The 21,301-nt window shown below is 35.0% G+C and overlaps 2 protein-coding genes across 29 annotated transcripts in view; one reads left to right on the top strand and one right to left on the bottom strand.

The window, feature by feature from the left end:
- Positions 1–2,183, top strand: part of CTBS (chitobiase) — a 34,916-nt gene extending 32,733 nt beyond the window's left edge. Inside the window, 1 exon segment of the mRNA XM_070486719.1 lies at positions 1,983–2,183. Coding sequence (XP_070342820.1) covers positions 1,983–2,183 — 201 coding nt within the window.
- The window catches only part of SPATA1 (spermatogenesis associated 1), a 67,585-nt gene that overhangs the window by 15,585 nt on the left and 30,699 nt on the right, over positions 1–21,301 (bottom strand). For 7 of the 28 annotated variants that reach the window (XM_070486686.1, XM_070486681.1, XM_070486682.1 and 4 more), the window contains 7 exons: positions 21,205–21,265; positions 18,557–18,656; positions 17,693–17,818; positions 8,234–8,412; positions 6,050–6,148; positions 3,852–3,939; positions 1,401–1,470 (listed from right to left, as the gene is read on the bottom strand). In XM_070486686.1, the coding sequence (XP_070342787.1) occupies positions 1,448–1,470; positions 3,852–3,939; positions 6,050–6,148; positions 8,234–8,412; positions 17,693–17,818; positions 18,557–18,656; positions 21,205–21,265 (676 nt within the window). In that variant the 3' untranslated portion in view covers positions 1,401–1,447. Of the gene's footprint in view, positions 1–1,400; positions 1,471–3,851; positions 3,940–6,049; positions 6,149–8,233; positions 8,413–17,692; positions 17,819–18,556; positions 18,657–21,204; positions 21,266–21,301 lie in introns of those variants that run through there. The other 21 variants (XR_011494829.1, XM_070486691.1, XM_070486687.1 and 18 more) reach the window with 6 other exon arrangements.

Raw genomic sequence — 21,301 nt, 5'->3', positions numbered from 1 at the left:
ACACACATACAAATACACACACATGTGCCATGGCCAAATATATGTGGAAAACACTGCATACTGTATGTCCTTCCTAGAGATTTATAATGTTACAATGTATAACATTGATATAAAGGATTTGAGATGTGCAGCAGTATATAAAGCCATTTAATTGTTTAACATAGAACCTTTTTCACCGCGCTCTTAGAAACATGCAGGGGGAACATGTTTCATGGATATCAGTTTGGTAAAGGTAATGTAACCAATTATACATAATTTAGAAATATTTACTATAGAATAATAGTTTACATTATGATGTACTGTTTCTTTTGTAATCCTTGACTTATTTTTTCTCTAATGAATAAGAAGACACATTCTTTAAGGTTGTAGAATTCAGGAACGATTTTGATGAGCCTTGAAGGCCATTAATTTAATGGCAGTTTAGACATCAACATAGTTATAATTACTTTGTTCTTCTCTTTTCTTCCTTGTAAAATTCTATAGCAAGCAAGATCAAGTTTCTGTTGTGACTGAGGAGAATCATTCTGCCTTCTTATGATGTCTCAGCAATGGTAGCTTCATCTTATACTTGATATTCTTGAAGGCATGCATGCCTTAATCATGCATATATCAATCTTAGATATACTCAGTTTCATCCTTTGATCTTTCACTATTTTGAGGCATTTGAAATTTCTTAACAGTATCAAGAAGGCTCAAGTACTAGCTAGGACAGTGGCAAAATTTAAAGGTATATGTCTTTGGGTTTGCCCCTGAATCTTCAAATATAAATCTTTCTATATTTAGGTACAGGTTTTACAAATGGCCTCTTAATAGTGAATCACAATTGTTACTAGAGCATGCATGGCTTTTCTAATTCTAAAGATTTTAAAGACTGGAAGATAAGATACAGTATGAGATATGCTCGTACGTGGTGAGTCTACTATACTTAAATATGACACACTTATTTCTTTACTAAGTGACTACTGTCCTTCAAAGTAGTCTCTTAGGAGACTATTCTAATTCCAGTGGTGCTACCATAAATAAAAATGTTACTGGCCTTCATAGAGAATTGCCTTTAAAAAGTTTCCCAGATGTATATAAAAATCAGTAAATTGTTTTTAATCACAAGTCTTTTCCCCTTTCCTTTACCCTTTTACTTAGATCTGCTCTTTTCCTCCCTCCTTTATCCCTTATCTAATAGCTTATATACCTTCGAAGAGAGACTGTGTTAGTGCTAGATAGAGGCAAGTGTTCTGGGAAGAAGGACTTACAGGGAAAGTAAGCATAAGACTATTTTCTAGTTTATGGTTCTTAATCAGGTATGTGCATAAGTTGCCCATGGAGTCCAGACCAGACAGGCTCTTAGAATCAATTCTGTAAGACCTAGAAGAGGAGATATTTTCCTTGTCCATTGCCATTACCTTTTGATTTGGCCAATTCATCACAAGCAAAATCATCTGTTGAGCTCCTAACTAGGCACATTTCCAGGAACTGTAGGGAACACAAAAAAGTGTATAAGCTGGGTTTAGAGGACCAGAGCAATGATCCTCCTTAACCTTAGTTTCACATCAGAATTACTGAACGGAACTTTAAAATGCAAAATAAACAAATAAATGTATGTCTTAGCACCAGCTCTGGAAGATTTTGATCCAATAGGTTTCATGTGGTATGGGTTCCAGGTATTTTTAAAAGCCCCACAAGTGATTCAGATGTACATCTTGGTTGATAATCATCAGATCAGAGCAAGGGAGGAATCTTAGGGCTTGAGAACGACTTTAAACAGAATTTATTAGGAGGTGTAATCTCTGCTGTTGTAAAAGTGCCACAAGCAATAACATCTAGAAAGTACCATATACAGAACCATGGAATCAGAGCTGGAAAGTACTGTAACCTAAAATTTTTATTATTTCATTGTATCCCTTTTGAATATTTGGATTTAAGAAACTTTTTCCCCTCTTATTGTACTGAACACTTTAAATTTCCATTTTGACTTATTTGTATAGGACTCTGATGGCCATATTCATCAAGTGTGGTTTGACAACCCTCAGAGCATTTCTTTAAAGGCAGCATACATACAAAACCATGGCTTACTCGGCATTGGCATGTGGAACGCAAACTGTCTTGACTACTCTGGAGACCCTATAGCCAAACGGCAAACTGAAGACATGTGGAGAGCCTTAAAACCAAAGCTGTGACAGAGATGAATATCTTTGTCAAACTATTAAGATTTACAAAAATGATCTGTATAAATAGATCTAGTTTCTTGGAGATAAAAAATGTATACATTTTTGTCATGTTGCTATATATTTGTTATTAGTATATTCAAAAACAGAAAAAGAATAAAGTGTTTTGATTGTTTGAATTTGAAAAATACATACATATTTATATCTTCAGTGTCTAGAAACATAAAGGTAAGAAACAAGTCAACTTGCTATATTAAATATTCCTCTATATTTAATACTATAATTAGGAATAATCATCTTCAGAATTTTATTATGCTAAATTTTCCCACATGATGTTAAAATATATGCTTACAAATGAATGCTAATTTTTAAAATATGTATTGTTTCAAGTGGAAATTGTTTGCTTAGGATGGCTTTTTAAAAACCCAGTCTTTGAGAAGCAGTTTGCTCTGTGCTTTTTGTTCAATAAATCTAAATTTGAAACCTGCAATTTAATGTCTGCTCCTTAGGTTCAAACTGATGCAAATAATTTTTCAGCTTCTTGACTCCATATAGTACTTATGTTCTCTGAGTCACTTGAATTTAACTCATCTAAGCTTCCAGAGAAAAAGAAGAAAATGAAGGATTAAAATCCTCACAAAATATAAGAAAATAACTCAGTCATATTTTGAATTGGTAGGTTAGAGCTACCTAATATTTTTCAACTAAACTATTTTTTATGAGGTTATATTTGAAATTTTCAGGAAAAACTTGGTGTTGAAGCTGATTCTAATCATTGTCATTTACTCTTCCAATTATTAATATTCCTTCATTTATGGACATCTATAATTTATTTCTTGACTAGTTTTCTTTTCACGGTTAATTTTTTTCTTTTTCTATATTTCTTCTGCATTTTACTTTTATCTAAAGACATTGATTTCTTAACTATTTTCTTTTTCTAACAGAGAAATTTTGTGCAAAGAACTTTTCTAAATGTACAGAGGTCTCTGTTCTCTTTCTCACGGCAATTAAGAAGAACACTGTGTTGCTCTTATACTGATTTCTATAAATGCTAAGATTAAACATAAATCCTGCCTTCTCTGCACATTTTTTCCCATACAAATTGGAATAAATGATGATTCAGTCTCCAGGTTATTTCATTTCCTACTTACACAATTATTTATGCAAAGTAAAACCAACCATTTTCCATAGCATTTGCTAAATTACCATTGATTTTCTATTTCTAAAATAAATTTTTCAAATTTAAATTCTTAGATACTATCCTCTATCATAGTTCTGGATGCAAGTTCAATATCCCGATTCTTTTATATTTCCAGATTGCTTTTAATTAAAATACAATGAACAAATTGTCTCTATTTATATGCAAATCGATTCATATTTACTAAAATATATGATTTTTGATTTTATAGTCCTATTAGCTATTAAACTGAAGACTACTTAAAAATGAAAATTATAAGATATAGTACTTTAAAATATGTAATAGACTTGAAACTTTCAAAAATAACCAGAGCCACTATTTTGCTTTTTTACACATATTTCCTGAAATACTTTGTAATACCCACATGAAAAGTGAAAAAATATAAAACTTATGCTTTATATAAAACATTGCCAAGGAGAACAATGGTTAAACAAATCTGTTCAAATAAATATTTAAATTTTTTGACAAACAAAAGTTTTAAATTAACACACCTAATTGAGATTGTAAAGATGTATTCATTTTCTTCTGTGCTAGTTCAGCTTTCAATGTGCGTAAATCTGAAACTGCTTGTTTTCTCATCTATAAAAAGAATTACCTTTCAGAAATGAACTTTCATCTTACCCTTCTAAATTATATCATTATAATATAAATAGAGGTTTTTGTAACTGCTTTAACTGTCCTCTCTCATTTGCCTTCAATGCTTTTACTCCCACTGGGTCCCCATGGTAAATGCATAGGTCATAAGTCCTGTTGAATAAGCATGCTTATTTACTGCTAGATAGGCTATCAAATAATTTCATTTATTAGTATAAAGACATAATAAAATTAAACTCTTCTGAAAAACGAGTGAGAAAGAATTTTATCTTTTGCTAAAGCTTCAAAATCTGCTGTTCTCAATGTGTAAATAAAATAGTAAAAACAAAAACAAAAAAGAAAATTACAAAAAACCTTAATTCCTAGCTCTTAGAAACTGAATAGTTACTTTAGAAATATAATTGTGTTCACTCTGTGGCAAGCACTCAGAAGTGTTAACCCCTTTGATTCTTTCAAAAATCTTGTTGAGACAGATACTATTATTTTTCCCCAGTTTACAGCTGAGGAAAGTGAGATGCCTATAAGTTAAGTAACTTGCTCAAGGTATAAAACTAGTTAAGTGGAACAGCCAGGATTCAAAGTCAAACCGATCTGGTACCAGAGCCCCCGCTATTCCAAGTATTGTCTGTGGACCAGCAGTATTAGCATCACCTGGGAGTTGGTAAGGAATGCAGAATCTCATGCTTCACCCCAGACCTACTGAGTCAGATCCTGCTAATTTTAACAGGATCCCCAGCTGACAGCTCATTACACTTTGAGACACACTGCTTATACTATACTATCTTGAATATAGTTGCAACAGACTCAGGCTAGGTTTTCTGTCCCTAAGTTCTGAATTTTATAGGTAGTTTTGAGTAAATCATTCAGAAATCAATAATAAATACTTAATGATGTCTACTATGTGCCAATTAGGCACTGTGGTTAAATGTAGGACTTTTTTCCCCAGTCTGTAAGCTGAAAACTTGGTTCCCTTTTTTCTATTTGTCTTTCCTGTTTTTGTACTAATAATTCCAATTTGGGTTTAAATCATTAATAAGTGATATTTATAAGGTTAAAATATACAAAGATTGTAAGATCTAATGGGCATGCTTTCCAGGGAAAAAGACCACTGAGAAAGTCATAACTGAAGGCTCTGGGGGCATTTTTATTACTGCCTTCTAACCACCCAACTCTCCTTAAGTGTACAAGTTTCCACATAGGCTTCTCTCCATTTTTTTGAATACAGAAAGTTTTCATTCATCCAACAAATTATTTTTTTGAGTGCATACCATATAAGAATGTTAAGTAGCTCATGTTTTCTTAAAAATTGTCCTTTCCCCTTTCTGTATTTTAAGTTTAAGCTTCTCAGTGCTAAGCCAAGGCTTAGCCTTGAGAACGCTGCCAGTGAAAAGAATCCAGAACTGCGCTGTCGAATACAGTAACCACCTGCCACGTATAGCTATTTAAATTTAAATTAACTAAAATTAAATAAAATTTAGAATTCAATTCCTCAGTCATACAACAAGCTACATTTCAAGTGCTCAATATCCTTATGTGGCTAGTGGGCTACCATATCGCACAGTGCAGGTATGGAACATTTCCATCATCGCAGAGGACAGTGCTGATTCTAGAAAAGGGTCATTATTCTGTGTCATAAAGCTATTTCTGATAAAGAGGTGAGTTGAGAGCATTTACATAATTATATATATATGAGAGTAATCAGAGAGAATGAGATAATTACACAAGAGGGGAAAAAATTAAATCAGAGCTCAGAGAGCTCAGTGGTTTGTCCGACTTATTTATGAATGATTCTAATATATGAAAATTACTCCTTTTAAAATATTTTGTTGAAACTACCTATTCACAGGGTCTTTTTCTCTTAATTCTTAGTGAAATTTTACTAAATTTTATTTTGGCCTTGTTATAATATGCATCTTTTTTAGGATTTAGTGCTTATTCTTATACATTTTTTCACTCATGCTCTTTGTTGTCAAAGTAACAATTTTAAGGCAGTCAATCCTTACTACCCTTATGCTATGGATACCCAAAGTTAAAACACCAAAATACTTTATTTCAAGATAAATGTTATAATCTGATTAGGAGAAATGCAAATTACCTTAACATCTATTATGAGTTTCATTTTGTCAGTATCCAATTTTCTCTTAAGTTGGTCAATTGCATGCTGTACCTCAGTGATCTGGATTATAAGGTAATTCTGTGTGAGATATATAAAGATATCTTTATTTAGTATAACGTCTACTCATTTTTAACTGCCTTGCAACATAAGCTATGAAGCGACAACAAATATCGAAAGGGCAAATCATGAAAATAACCTATTTCATAAAATAAACATTGCTTTGGGGTAAATTACTATTGACTGTTGATTTCTTATGTTTTAGGGACCACTTTCTCTTCTGTTCTACTACCATTATTCATGTATTATAAAAATAAATGATATTTGTAAAAGTTACCATTAAATTAGCACCATAAAAGCCAACAACTATTACTATGAAAGGAATACACTAGTTTTACGATACTAGAAGGCTTTAGAAATTGGCATAACACTTTATGAGCTAAGTCAGATTAGAATTACTTTAAAATATTTAGTAATGACATACTATATTTCATACAAGGAAATCTATTTAATACAAGAAAACATTTAATATGAGAAGCTCTTTTGGTTACTTTTCAGAAAAGTTTATGAGGTATAATGGTCAACAAAGAAATTATTTAAAATTTTAAGCTGCCTTTGTGAAAAACACAGCATATATTGAACTTGATAAAACAGTAAGATAAAAAGTATCAGCTATCTAAAAAAAAAATCAGCTAATATGGACAAACCATTACTTGAGCTTAACTGGATTTTACATTAAATTTATCTAAAATAGTAAACTTTTACTCAGAGAAACAGAGAAGAGATTGGTGGTTGCCAGAGGCAGGGAGTGGGGGTGAGGGAAATGGGTGAAGGTGGTCCAAGGGTACAAACTTGTAGGTATAAGACAAATAAGTTCTGGGGATGTGGCACATAGCGTGGTAACTACAGTTAACAATACTGTATTCTATATTTGAAAGTTGCTGAAAATAGATCTTAAGTTATCATCCCAAGAAAAAAACCTGTCACTAAGTAAGGTAATGGATGTTAACTAAACCTATTATGGTAGAAATTTCACAATATATACATAAATCAAATCATTAGGTTATATACCTTTAATATAATTTTATATGTCAATCATATCTCAGTAAAACTGGGAAAAAAATACAAGAGTAAACTTTTAATATTTCATCATGTCTAAAGTTAAATCCATACTCTTAATCATAATTAACATATGATAAAATCTTTTTTGGATAAGTGGGATCAGCCAACAAAAATTAAACTGATAACTGGCCTCCAGAAATTGTTTGTTGTTTAATTATATGGTGGAATTATTCAATTAAAAAATAAACTTCATGTCTCTCATCTGTCAAGATTCAAGACTATCTCAAGAAAAAAGTGAACAAAATTAATACAATTTAATAATTTCTTTCGAATATCAATACCTTTAGATTCCGTTGGTATTATTACCCACCCACCCCCACAACCAAAAAAAAGGAACACAGTGAACACTGTTAGTCTGCTGTCATCCTTCATGAAGTATTCATCTCTTTCCCATAGAATCAGAAAAAGTGACCCAATCGCCAAGTACAGAGGTAGATCCTAAGTAGTCTAAGTCAGCACACAGCATTCTCCAGGAACTATTAGCAATCCAGAGCAGGCCTGGTTGATCTGTCACCATGCTAAAGGGAAAGTTTCATATACTCCATGCATCTGGGAGAGGTTCTCTCTTGTTTTAGAGGCATATAGCCCTACTTGCCTTTGGCAAGTTTATTGCTACCATGAGGAAAAACAGTCTTACAATGAAGCCAACACTGAAAATAACAGGGATAAAATATCAGCAGCACCTTGGCCCTTAAAGACATCATTAAGCAGCAGATTGTATCTCCTCAGCACCCTCTACATGAGATGATGAATTTTCTTATTGTTTAAGCCAGTCCAAGTCAATGTTTTGTTACCTATAGCCCAAAGCATCCTAAATATGATAATATGAACAATTATAAAGCATATATATATGTACATTTTTTAGATTGGCACCTGAGCTAACATCTGTTGCCAATCTTTTTTTTAAATTTATTTTTTTCTTCTCCCCAAAGCTCCCCAGGACATAGTTGTATATTCTAGTTGCAGGTCCTTCTGGTTGTGCTATATAAAGCATATATTTTGAATAGAACTTCTCTAATAGAATGTGAACACATTTAGTAGTACCTTAGAGTCTGTGATGTTTGCCAGATTCTTTGGTCTCATCTTGATCTCCCTGGCTTCAAGTTGCAAGAGCAATTTTTTATAATACAGTTCCAGATCTTCTCTAAGTTTTGTTAAAACTTCTTCCAATGATGCTGTAACTTTCTTTGTTTCAAAGTACTTTTTCTTCCAACCATCAGAGGCTACAAAAAAAAACCAAAGCCTATAGTTTTAGTCAGACTAAAGGATTAAACTTTTCAATCTGGAAAGGACCCTAGAGTTAATATAAACCCTTCTCCTCTCTCCTCTTCCTCCTTTATATGCTAAGGACTTTAGAGCTGGGAGTGAAATGTTTACTGAATTATAAAAAGACTTGTCTACAAACATAGTAAAATAGTGATAAATCCAGGGACCACAACCAAGTTCTTCTTTAAGTTTGTAGTTATTTCTAAAAAATCTTTATTAAAAATATTACCTCTAGCAAAATACGTATACTTTTTATTTTGATTACTTTTTCCATAATCTGATTTTAATTATTATTTATATAATTAAAACTATGAAAGAAAAAGGCATAATATATTTTTTTAGATTTTTCCTTATTTTATCACCCCCTAAAATGACTACGTCTTGTCAAGTCAGCTGATTCTGATTCATCATTTATCAAAATTATTCCCAATATAGCCCAAACCTCTATAGGGCAGAAGTTTCTCAAACCTGAGACCCTTGGTTGAGAAAATTGGAAATTAAACACTGCCAGTTTAGGGAATCACTTTGACACCAGTGAGATTCTAAATACAAACTTAACAGGAACACAAACTACATGCTAGTCTACCAGAATATGCTTATGTTAATTTTTTTTCATTGAGTTATTGATAGGTTACAATCTTGTGAAATTTCAATTGTACATTAATGTTTGTCAGTCATGTTGTAGGTGCACCACTTCACCCTTTGTGCCCACCCCCCACCCCACCTTTCCCCTGGTATCCACTAAACTGTTCTTAGTCCATAATTTTAAATTCCTCATATGAGTGGAGTCATACACAGATTACCTTTCTCTTGCTGGCTTATTTCGCTTCACATAATTCTCTCAAGGTTCATCCACGTTATTGCAAATGGAATGATTTTGTTCTGTTTTGCAGCTGAGTAGTATTCCATTGTATATATGTACCACATCTTCTTTATCCATTCGTCTGTTGCTGGACACAGGTTGCTTCCACGTCTTGGCTATTGTAAACAGTGCTGCAATAAACATTGGGGTGCATAGGACTTTTGGGATTGCTGACTTCAAGCTCTTTGGATAAATACCCAGTAGTGGGATGGGTGGATCGTATGGTAGATCTATTTTTAATTTTTTGAGGAATCTCCATACTGTTTTCCATAGTGGCTGCACCAGTTTGCATTCTCACCAGCAGTGTATGAGGGTTCCTTTTTCTCCGCAACCTTTCCAACATTTGTTGCTATTAGTTTTAGATATTTTTGTCATTCTAACGGGTGTAAGGTGATATCTTAGTGTAGTTTTGATTTGCATTTCCCTGATGATCAGCGATGATGAGCATCTTTTCATGTGCCTATTGGCCATCAGTATATCTTCTTTGGAGAAATGTCTGTTCATGTCTCCAGCCCATTTTTTGATTGGGTTGTTTGATGTTTTGTTGTTGAGTTGCGAGAGTTCTTTATATAGTATGGATATTAAGCCTTTGTCAGATATATGACCTGCAAATATTTTTTCCCAGTTAGTGGGTTGTTTTTTTGTTTCAATCCTGTTTTCATTTGCCTTGAAGAAGCTCTTTAATCTGATGAAGTCTCATTTGTTTATTCTTTCTATTGCTTCCCTTCTCTGAGAAGGCATGGTGTCCGAAAAGATCCTTTTAATACTGATGTCAAAGAGTGTACTGCCTATGTTTTCTTCCAGAAGCCTTATGGTTTCAGGTCTCACCTTTAGGTCTTTGACCCATTTTGAGTTTATTTTGGTGAATGGTGAAAAAGAATGGTCAATTTTCATTCTTTTACATGTGGCTTTTCAGTTTTCCCAGCACCATTTGTTGAAAAGACTTTCTTTTCTCCATTGTATGCCCTCAGCTCCTTTGTCAAAGATAAGCTGTCCAAAGATGTGTGGTTTTATTTCTGGGCTTTCAATTCTGTTCGATTGATCTGTGCACCTGTTTTTGTACCAGTACCATGCTGTTTTGATTACTGTAGCTTTGTAGTATGTTTTGAAGTCAGGGATTGCGATGCCTCCCATTTTGTTCTTTTTTCTCAGGATTGCTTTAGAAATTTGGGGTCTTTTGTTGCCCCATATGAATTTTAGGATTCTTTGTTCTAATTCTGTAAAGAATGTCATTGGGATTCTGATTAGGATGGCATTGAACCTGTAGATTGCTTTAGGTAGAACGGATATTTTAACTATGTTTATTCTTCCAATCCATGTACATGGAATGTCTTTCCATCTCCTTATGTCGTCATCCAATTCTCTCAGAAAGGCCTTGTAATTTTCATTTTATAGGTCCTTCACTTCCTTAGTTAAATTTACCCCAAGGTATTTTATTCTTTTTGTTGCGATTGTGAATGGTATTGTATTCTTGAGTTCTTTTTCTGTTGGTTCATTACTGAAGTATAGAAATGCTACTGATTTATGCAAATTGATTTTATACCCTGCAACTCTGCTGTAGTTGTTGATTACTTCTAACAGTTTTCCAATGGATTCTTTGGGGTTTTCTATATATAAGATCATGTCATCTACAAACAGCAAGAGTTTCACTTCTTCCCTTCCTATTTGGATTCCTTTTATTCCTTTTTCTTGCCTGATTGCTCTGGCCAGGACCTCCAGTACTATGTTAAATAAGAGTAGTGATAGAGGGCATCCTTGTCTCGTTCCTGTTTTCAGGGGGATGGGGTTCAGTTTTTGCCCATTGAGTATGATGTTGGCTATGGATTTGTCGTATATGGCCTTTATTATGTTGAGGTAGTTTCCTTCTATGCCCATTTTGTTCAGAGTTTTTATCATAAATGACTGTTGGATCTTGTCAAATGCTTTCTCTGCATCTATTGAGATGATCATGTGGTTTTTATTCCTCAGTTTGTTGATGTGGTGTATCACGTTGATTGATTTGCGGATGTTGAACCATCCCTGTGTCCCTGGTATGAATCCCACCTGATCCTGATGTATGATTCTTTTGATGAATTGCTGAATTCTGGTTGCCAAAATTTTGTTTAGAATTTTTGCATCTATGTTCATCAGTGATATTGGCCTGTAGTTCTCTTTTTTCGTGGTGTCCTTGTCAGGTTTTGGTATCAGCGTGATGTTGGCCTCGTAGAATGTGTTAGGAAGTGTTCCATCTTCCCTAATTTTTTGGAATAGCTTGAAAAGGATGGGTATTAAATCCTCTCTGAAAGTTTGGTAGAATTCCCCAGGAAAGCCATCTGGTCCTGGGGTTTTATTCTGTGGGATGTTTTTGATTGCTGTTTCAATCTCTTTCCTTGTGAATGGTCTGTTCAGATTGTCTGCCTCTTCTTGAGTGAGCTTTGGGAGATCGCAGGAGTCCAAGAATTTATCCATTTCCTCTAGGTTATCCATTCTGTTGGCATATAGTTTTTTGTAGTATTCTCTTATAATCTGCTGTATTTCTGCAGAGTCTGTTGTTATTTCTCCTCGCTCATTTCTGATTTTGTTTATTTGAGCTTTCTCCCTTTTTTTCTTTGTAAGTCTGGCTAGCAGTCTGTCAATTTTACTTATCTTCTCAAAAAACCAGCTCTTTGTCTCATTGATCCTTTCTACTGCCTTTTTCGTTTCAATAGTATTTATTTCTGCTCTGATTTTTATTATTTCTCTCCTTCTGCTAACTTTGGGCTTCATTTGTTCTTTTTTCTCTAGTTCAGTTAGGTGTGCTTTAAGGTTGCTTATTTGGGATTTTTCTTGTTTGTTAAGATGTGCCTGTATTGCGATGAATTTTCCTCTTAATACAGCTTTTGCTGTATCCCATATGAGTTGGTATGGCATGCTATCATTTTCATTTATTTCCAGGTATTTTTTTATTTCTTCTTTAATTTCTTCAATGATCCATTGCTTGTTCAGTAGTGTGTTGTTTAGTCTCCACATCTTTGTGCCTTTCTCAGCTTTTTTCTTGTAATTAATTTCTAGCCTTATAGCACTATGATCTGAGAAGATGCTTGTTATTATTTCAGTTTTTTTAAATTTGTAGAGGCCTTCCTTGTTTCCCAACATATGGTCTATCCTAGAGAATGTTCCATGTGCACTTAAGAATGTGTATTCAGCTCTTTCAGGGTGGAGTGATCTATATATGTCTATTAAGTCCAATTGTTTTAGTTTTTCATTTAGTTCCACTATTTCCTTGTTGATTTCCTGTCTGGATGATCTGTCCATTGATGTGAGTGGGGTGTTGAGGTCCCCTACTATTATTGTGTTGTTTTTAACATCTTCCTTTAGGTTTGTTAATAGTTGCTTTATGAATCTTGGTGCTCCTGTGTTGGGTGCAAAGATATTTATAAGCGTTATTTCTTCTTGATGAAGTGTCCCTTTGATCATTATATATTGTCCCTCTGTGTCTCTCTTTATCTGTCTTATTTTGAAATCCACTTGGTCTGATATGAGAATTGCAACACCTGCCTTTTTTTCCTTGCTATTTGCTTGAAGTATTGTCCTCCACCCCTTCACCCTGAGGCTGTGTTTGTCCTTGGGGCTGAGGTGTGCTTCCTGGAGGCAACAAATTGTTGGATCTTGTTCTTTAATCCATTTTTCCACTCTGTGTCTTTTTATTGGAGAGTTCAATCCGTTCACATTGAGAGTGATTATTGATGCATGTGGACTTAATGCTGTTAATCTGTCGCTCATTATCTTGTTTTCCTGTGTTTCTTTTCCTGTGTGCTTTAGACTACCCATTTAATACTGCAATTTCTTATGCTGGGTTTCTTAGATTTTTCCGTATTTATGATTTGTGACTCTGTTCTGTACTTTATTTTAGTGTCTACCTTGAAGTTTGTATTTAGAATCTCGTGTATAATATAGTCTATTCTCTGGTGGTCTCTTACCTACTTGACCAATACTCATTTAGACCCTTTGCTCTTCCCCTCCCAAATAATTATTTTCATTTTTTATTCCAACTCGTCTTATTAATTTGTAGTTAGAGTGCTAAGATCGTCCTTGTTTTGGTAGTTTCCTTACCTTTACCCTAATGCTATAATCGAATATTTGCTATCCTGTTCTGGTTCTATCCATCGGTCTCCCTAGTCTGTGGATTGTGTCCCCTTTCTCCCTTTTTTCAGGTATGAGAGCCTTCTTGAGGATTTCTTGTAATGGAGGGCTTTTAGTTACAAATTCCCTTAACTTTTGTTTGTCTGGAAAAGATTTAATTTCTCCCTCTCATCTGAAGGAAATTCTGGCTGAAGGTTTTTATCCTTTAAAGCTTTGAATATATCACTCCATTCTCTCCTAGCTTGTAGGGTTTCTGTAGAGAAATCTGCTGACAGTCTGATAGGGGCTCCTTTATAGGTTATTCTCTTTTTTTTCTTACTTCCCTGAGTATTCTCTCCTTATCATTCCTATTTGCCAACTTTACTACTATGTGCCTTGCAGTAGGTCTTTTTACATTGACAAATCTAGGAGATCTAAAACCCTCCTCTACACATATTTCTCCGTTGATCCCTAGATTTGGGAAGTTCTCTTCAATAATTTCGTTAAGCACACTTTCTGCTCCATTTTCCTTTTCCATACTCTCGGGAATTCCTATGATCCTTATGTTCTTACTCCTCATTGAATCCATCATCTCTCGGAGATTTTCCTCATTTTTTTTAATTCTTAGTTCTCTTTCTTCCTCTGTCTGGCGCCATTCAGCCGGTCTATCCTCGATTATGCTAATTTTCTCCTCTACGTTGTCTACACGGGCATTCAGGGAATCCGTATTCTGTTTTATCTGGTCCATTGTGTTTTTCATCTCAAGCAATTCTGTTTGATTCTTCTTTATGATTTCAATCTCTTTTGTGAAGTAACTCCAGAACTTGGCTTGTTTCTCTATCTTTCTCTCTACCTCATTGAGTTTTTTGACTATAGCTGCTCTGAATTCATTATCACTTAGTTTACCTAATTCCAAGTCCTCAGGACTTAATTCTGTGTTTTTATTGTTTTCCTTCTAGTCTGGGGCTTTTATAAATTGCTGGATGGTAGAGGAGTGGTTTTTTCTCATGGTGGTAGAATTCAGTTGCAGTTACAGCCTGTCGCCACTAGATGGGGGTCGAGAGTGGCGTTAGCTCTCCGCCTTCGGGGCAAGATGGCTGCGCCCACTGGCTTTGTTAGGGGGGAGGGGCTGTTACTCACACACGCCGGTCTGGGTTCAGATCAGTTCTGTTCTCTGGTCTCCCAAGGCCCTTGATTTATGGGGTCCCCGCAGACGGAAGCTTTCCCCCTGTCAGCGGGTCTCCACTGAATCAGCGGCAGGAGTCCTGGATGATCCCCCGGTCGCGCGGCCCCTCCCCTGCTCCTTCCCGACCCACGCCGCAGCGATCGCAGACTCTAGGGGAGGGAGCGATGTTCTCTCCTACCGTTCCAGCGCCTCTGGAGGTGTAAGCAAGGTTTATGATCTCCGCCTTCTTGGTATTGTAGGTCTCTAATGAGCTGGCATTATGTTTATTCTCTGAAATTCAGTTCTTCCAATCTTTTGTTGTATTTTGGAGGGGAGAGAATCCCAGGTCAGCTCACCCCGCCATTTTGCTCCACCCCCAGGAACCATGTTAATTTTTTTAAGATTATCAAAAAAATGTAAACCTTAAATTTAAAAATTCTATGTTATAACATGATTTGATTAAAATTATATAACTTTATGAAATTTATCTTAGGATTTTAGCTATTTATTTCCCTCATGCCCTATATCCAATCCCTCACCAAGTTCTACTGGTAGATTGTCCAAAATACTGTTCAAAATACTTCCAGGATCTGGCACATCCCACCTTCTTCAATGCTACATCCCTAACTCAATCCACCAGTGTCTTTTGAAAGTTGCATTATCTTTCTCTGTTCCCACTCTGGCCCCTCTACATGCTATACCATACAGCAGTTATTCTGATCTTTCTAAAATATTTTAAAAATCGTGTAAATCCCTAGCTTAAAAATCCTCCAGTGGCTTCTCATCTTACTTAGAATAAAATCCGAACTCCTTGAATTGACCTGTGTGTTCCTCGCTGCCCTGTTTTTTTTTTTGAGGAAGAGTAGCCCTGAGCTAACATCTGCCACCAATCCTTTTTTTACTGAGGAAGACTGGCCCTGAGCTAACATCTGTGCCCATCTTCCTCTACTTTATATGTGGAATGCCTGCCACAGCATGGCTTGCCAAGCGGTGCCATGTCCGCACCCAGGATCCAAAGCAGCGAAACCCGGGCCACCGAAGCGGAACATGCACACCTAACTGCTGCACCACCGGGCCAGCCCCTGACCTTTTGGTTTTATCTCCCTTGACATTTCTCCTTATTTCTCATGCTCCAGCCACACTGGCCTTATTCAGGTCCTTAATAACACAAGCTCATTCCTGTCTCTGGACTTTGACATTTATATTCCTTCTGTTCGGACTCTTTTTCCTGTATCTCTTCACATGCCTGCCTCCTTGTTAATCAAATCTTAATGATATCTCCTCAGAGAAGTCTTCCCTGCAAACTCCAAAGCATCTCTCCTGCCCTATGACTCTTTATTACGCTCTTTTAAATTGACATCTCCACTCTGATCAGTAGCTGATATCGCCTAACTTATTTGTTTATTGTCTCTCTCCTCCCACTAGAGGCAAGCTCCTTAAGGGGAGGACCATGTCTGTCTTGTTTACTCTTGTATCCTCAGCATCTAAAACAATGCTGAGAATTGAGGCACATAGGAGGTTCAGTACAAACTTGATGGCTGATACATGCCTTTTATCTTGAAACATTCCTGTTGAAGCAGAAATTGATCATTCTCATTTTATAATCAGAGTGAGGCACAAAGAGGAGAAATAAGTTGTGTAAGTAAAAGATTGATCTGGTATTAGAATCCTGGTCCTGTGATTTCCAGTCCATTGCTCAAATTTGTCTGATAAAATTGCTCTTGTAACAGTATAACAAGGCTGAGTCACTGCCACCACGTCCAGGATAACACTTTAATATTATGAGGTGGAACTGTCAGAAATCTCTCTTGATATTGTCCATAACCTTCAGTCAGTTCTAGTACTGAAGCAATAATTTTGCTGTAAATTGAGAATCCTAAAACCAGTCAACTCCATATATAGCTTTCACCCTTATAATCCTCACACACAACCCAAAATGCAGGCCTCTCAAATTGTTAAATATCTCTCAAATGATTATCTTATATTTTCTCCACATTGGCTCATTTTTCCACTTCCACCAGTCCGAACAACACTCTTTCTAATTCTATTGCAAGAAAACTACCTACTTTTGCTACATAATTTCTCACATTCATTAAGTTTAGCAAAGCAGACAGAATACATATCAAAAAATTAAGCACCTAGGGGAGACTAAGGGACTCAAAGAAGGCTTCTAAAGTGATATCCAAACTGAGATTGAATGATTAGTAGGAAATAGCCACATAAACTGGGAAGAAAGGGATAGAAGGAGAAGATAGGAGAAAAAGATGTAGCCATCAGAGGGAAAAGCATGCCTGAAGGCCTGCAGCTAAGAGGCACAAGCCAAGAGGAGTCACACTTCAGATTCTAGGCTATCTAACACTCTTCCTGGAAGCCTTTCTTGATCTCTTCCATCTAATTTAGGTGTTCTTCCTCTGGCTTCCTATGCACAGAATTCTGTAATTCCCTTACCATAGCCTTCATCAGGATGTGTCATTACTACTTAACTTGATTATCATTTGCCATTTGAAAGCAGGGACAAGATTGTGTCTGCTACTAGTATCTACTCAGCCCCTAAATTCAGTAGGCACTTAACAAATATTTAATAAATGAATGGAAGAATGAATTAAAAAAAAGAATGCCAGTTATAAGAAATATTTTAATTTTAAAAATCGTATGTAAAGCATGTTTCACTTATTGTATAAAGAGTTGAACAATGATTTTATGTTTTCTATCAACAGTGTACTGGTTAAACCATAACATAAAATAGTAAATATTAATTAATTATAATTTTATTATTTATTTTAAAACATAAATTCTATAAAACTGCTATGACATATTGAATTTGATTTTTTTGTGTGTGTGTTGGGAAGGATTTGCCCTGAGCTAACATCTGTTGCCAATCTTCCTCTTTTTGTTTTTCCCTCCCCAAAACCCCAGTGCATGCTTTTATATCCTAGTTGTAAGTCCTTCTAGTTCTTCTATGTGAGCCGCTGCCACAGCATGGCAACTGACAGACAGTTGGTGTGGTTCAGCAACTAGGGATGAACCCAGGCTGCTGAAGCAGTGAGAATGCCGAACTTTAATCAATAGGCCATCAGGACTGGCTCTTAAGTTTTCTTTATAGTGATGAAAGATAAGTAATAAACTTTACCTTGATACCTCTTCAATCTGCTTTGTTCAAATAGCTTTTCAACTTTTTTTACTAGTTCTTCTCTAATTCTTTCCAGATATCTTCTTTCTTCTTTTACTTGTTTCATTTGTTCAATAATCTTCTCTCCTAAGATTATAACCCATACTCATCAATGTCTAAAAGCTAGAAGATGGTTCATATCCTAAAATACAGAGTGCAAAACCTAAAAGTGCTTAAAACAGCAAGAATAAATTATATATATAAATATATATAAATATATATATATATATATATATATATATACACACATACACACACACACACAAAAGAAAAACTCTGTTTTTCTTGCTGCAGGATAGCATTTGCCACTCTGAAAAACAGAGAGGAGTCATTTCAGTTTCCAAGAGTGACATATAGGGGGATTTATATTTATGTAAAGAATACAGTATGTGTCTTCTGCATTTACATATATGCATAGAAACTAGGTAAAACTCAGGTAATTACACTTCTTGGTTTAATTCTTTTGGCCAAAGTTATTGCACTTAAATCTTACATGGAAAATGTACATTTTAAAGTATTTTTTTAAAAGCAGAATAATAATACTGACTAAACATACACAGTAATCAACATAAAATTCATATACTTCAAAATAATTTAACTTTTTTGCTGTAAAATACAGACAATAAAATTTACTATTTTAACCATTTTTAAATGTACAGATCGATGGCATTGTGTGTGTTCACAATGTTGTGCAACCATCACCACCATCCAACTCCAGAACTTTTTTATCTTCCCAAACTGAACCTCTATACCCATTAAACACCAATTCCTCATTATTTAACTGCCTCACAGAATCACCTGTACTTACGGTGTCATCATACTTACTCTCAATCTGTAATAAGGAGATAGTCATTCCTGGAGAAAGAGCAGGAAGTGAAGGAAAATCAATAAGATCTGGTAGGGTGACACACTCTTTTTTACCTATCTGTAAGCAAACATGACAATTGGTAAGAGCTGGTAGGGTGACGTTATTTTTCACCTATCTGTAAGCATTTGGTAATCCACAACAGCAACGCATTTTTTTACTTATATGGTGAGGAACTCCCATTCTGTATTTACAGCTATAGACTCTCTTATGCTCCAACTTCTCCATTCCACCGTTACTTGGATATTATACGCAGGTGCATCAAACTTTAAAAAAAAAGAATCCATTATTCCTTTCTCAATGTGATTTCCTTCCAAGATTTCTGATCTCAGTTACTTGTTATGATAACTTTTAAAATTTTTCTAAGATGGCTAGTGATTTTTTTATCTTTAGCCAATTTTGATAATTTATATTTGCTTAGAAAATTGGAAATTATCTCACATTTTAAAATTTTTGCATATATTTTATTCTTATATATTTTATCTCCTTTCTATTTGTGCTTATATAGGCGTCATCTTTCCTAATTTTTATGTTTCCACTCTTTTTTTATAAACTACCTAAATCCTTACCAATGTTGATGTTTCTCCCACTACTACTGTATAGATCTTGAATTGTTTTTAATTCTGCTAGGATTTTTACTTCTTTAACTTATTAGTTTCTACTTGTATGTTCATTAAGCCCTTACTCCTACTTTGTTTGTTTTATTATTCTTTTTCTAGTTTCTTTTCTTTTCTTAATTTATAAGGTCAAGTTCCCACAGGATAACGACAACCACCTAAATTAGAATCTCTCCACACACCCTCCCAACTACTAAAAAAGGAAAGCAAGTAAAATCACCCATAATTTATATCTACAGCATAGCTAGGATACAGAATCCTTTAATTTTCACATACTTTAGTTTACACATAAGTAAGGATATAAACATCCTGGACCAGCAGAGAGTGCCCAGGATCCTGCATCTGAGCAGAGTCAGATGTGGACTACGCATTAGAGAGAATATACACAGATAAAATATACACAGTAAAAACCAACCATGGTTTAGTCTGGAAGGAGAAGGCCCTACATCCAGAAGAGAAATACTGAGAATAAGGATAAGATCTGGTAAATGACAGCACTTTCTATGAGGAATCCAAAAGAAAAGGGCTTGTAAAATGTATGGGGCCAGAGATGCTCAGTTAATCATGGGAAGACATGGCTTCTGGCAGAGAGAAAAATGCTTCAGAAGCAAAAGGTGCTCCTTCAGGGCTAGATGGTAAGAGAAAAGAAGTGGCCAAGATCAAAGCTCTGCTGAATCAAGTTAGTAGAAAAGAATTCAAGGAAAACAGACTCCTTCCCCAAAAGGTCCCATTCAAAAATAAATAAATAAATAAATAAATAACTGCATTTGACTATATCAACAGAAGAGGGCACTCCTGACCTAAGAAGCAGAATAAGCCACCAAAATGCCCCTCCTTGTTCCTCTATAAGAACACCCGTGACTACTAATACAGAAAAATCCAACACAATAAACATGGACAACATCTACAAAATAATTTGGCATCCACACAACGTTACTTTTTAAAAACCCTCAAAGTTGAGAACTAAAACAAAACAAAACAAAAATAGGCAACCATGAAGCAGAGAAAAACTTAACAATACTTCCAACATAGATTAAATATAATTAAGCAAACACTTGCAGATATTAACAAACACTGTAAATCTGAAATTTAAAAACTCAGACGAAAAATGGAAAACAACAGGAAGATGTGAAATGGAAGTTGGCCAAACTGAAGAAAGAATTTAAAGACAAAATACAATTTTCTCAGAAATGAATAAATTAGCAGATATCTAAGAAGGAACAGATATGACCAAAAATACACTAAGGATAACGGAGGACAGAAATAAAAGGAGCAAAGAAAATGCAACATAAATAAAGAAAACAGTAAAATAGATCAGAGAGAAAGTGATATATATAAAAGGTAAAGAAGATCTAAGATAAGACTAACTGTGATCTTGTAGAACAAATCTGCTATTTAAAGTGTTCTCTAAATTATTATTTCAGAAACATTCTTGCAATAAAAGTTTTCCAACGTTAGAGGTTAGAGGATGGGAGACAAACCTCAAGAAAATTCAAGAGCCTGCCAAATCACTGAAATTTCTGGTAGTTCCCTGGTGTGGGACACGTTGAGACTGCCCCTTTAAAGTGAAAAACAGGTTTTTGCATCCAGCCTCAGCTACCAGTGAGAATGAGTTTGTAGAAATAGTTACAGCATTTGGACATGCTGCTATTTTTTCTTTTTCAATCAAGTAATCTAAAAGACTGTCCATTTGAGTGGGCCCAAGGTAAGAGAAGGCTCACAAGGTGATCCAAGAGGCTTTGCATGTGGTGCCGCCACTTGTGTTTGTGTGCTGATCCAATGATGCTTGATGTGTGGTAGATTGGAATCATGGAGTCTGCGACAAGCCCTAGTAGAAAAATTACAGCTCAGAGGTCTTGGGTTTTGAAGCAAAGGCATGGCATCTTCAGCAAATCTTGTTGTTCTACTGTTTTAATCTGCAGCTTCATTTCAATTTTAGTATAAATGTTATGTTGCAATACCACATGTAAACAAAAATTTTTAAATCATACCTGATTGTCCTCTCTTCTAATGATATTACCTCTATCATCTTCATTTTTCTGAAACAACTGACTTAAAGGGAAAGATAGATTTTAAAGTCATATTAAA

This window comes from Equus asinus, chromosome 16 (assembly GCF_041296235.1).
Source record: "Equus asinus isolate D_3611 breed Donkey chromosome 16, EquAss-T2T_v2, whole genome shotgun sequence".
Lineage (NCBI taxonomy): Eukaryota > Metazoa > Chordata > Mammalia > Perissodactyla > Equidae > Equus > Equus asinus.
The sequence above is the reverse complement of the archived record's forward strand: the minus strand, read 5'-3'. Positions and strand labels throughout refer to the sequence as shown.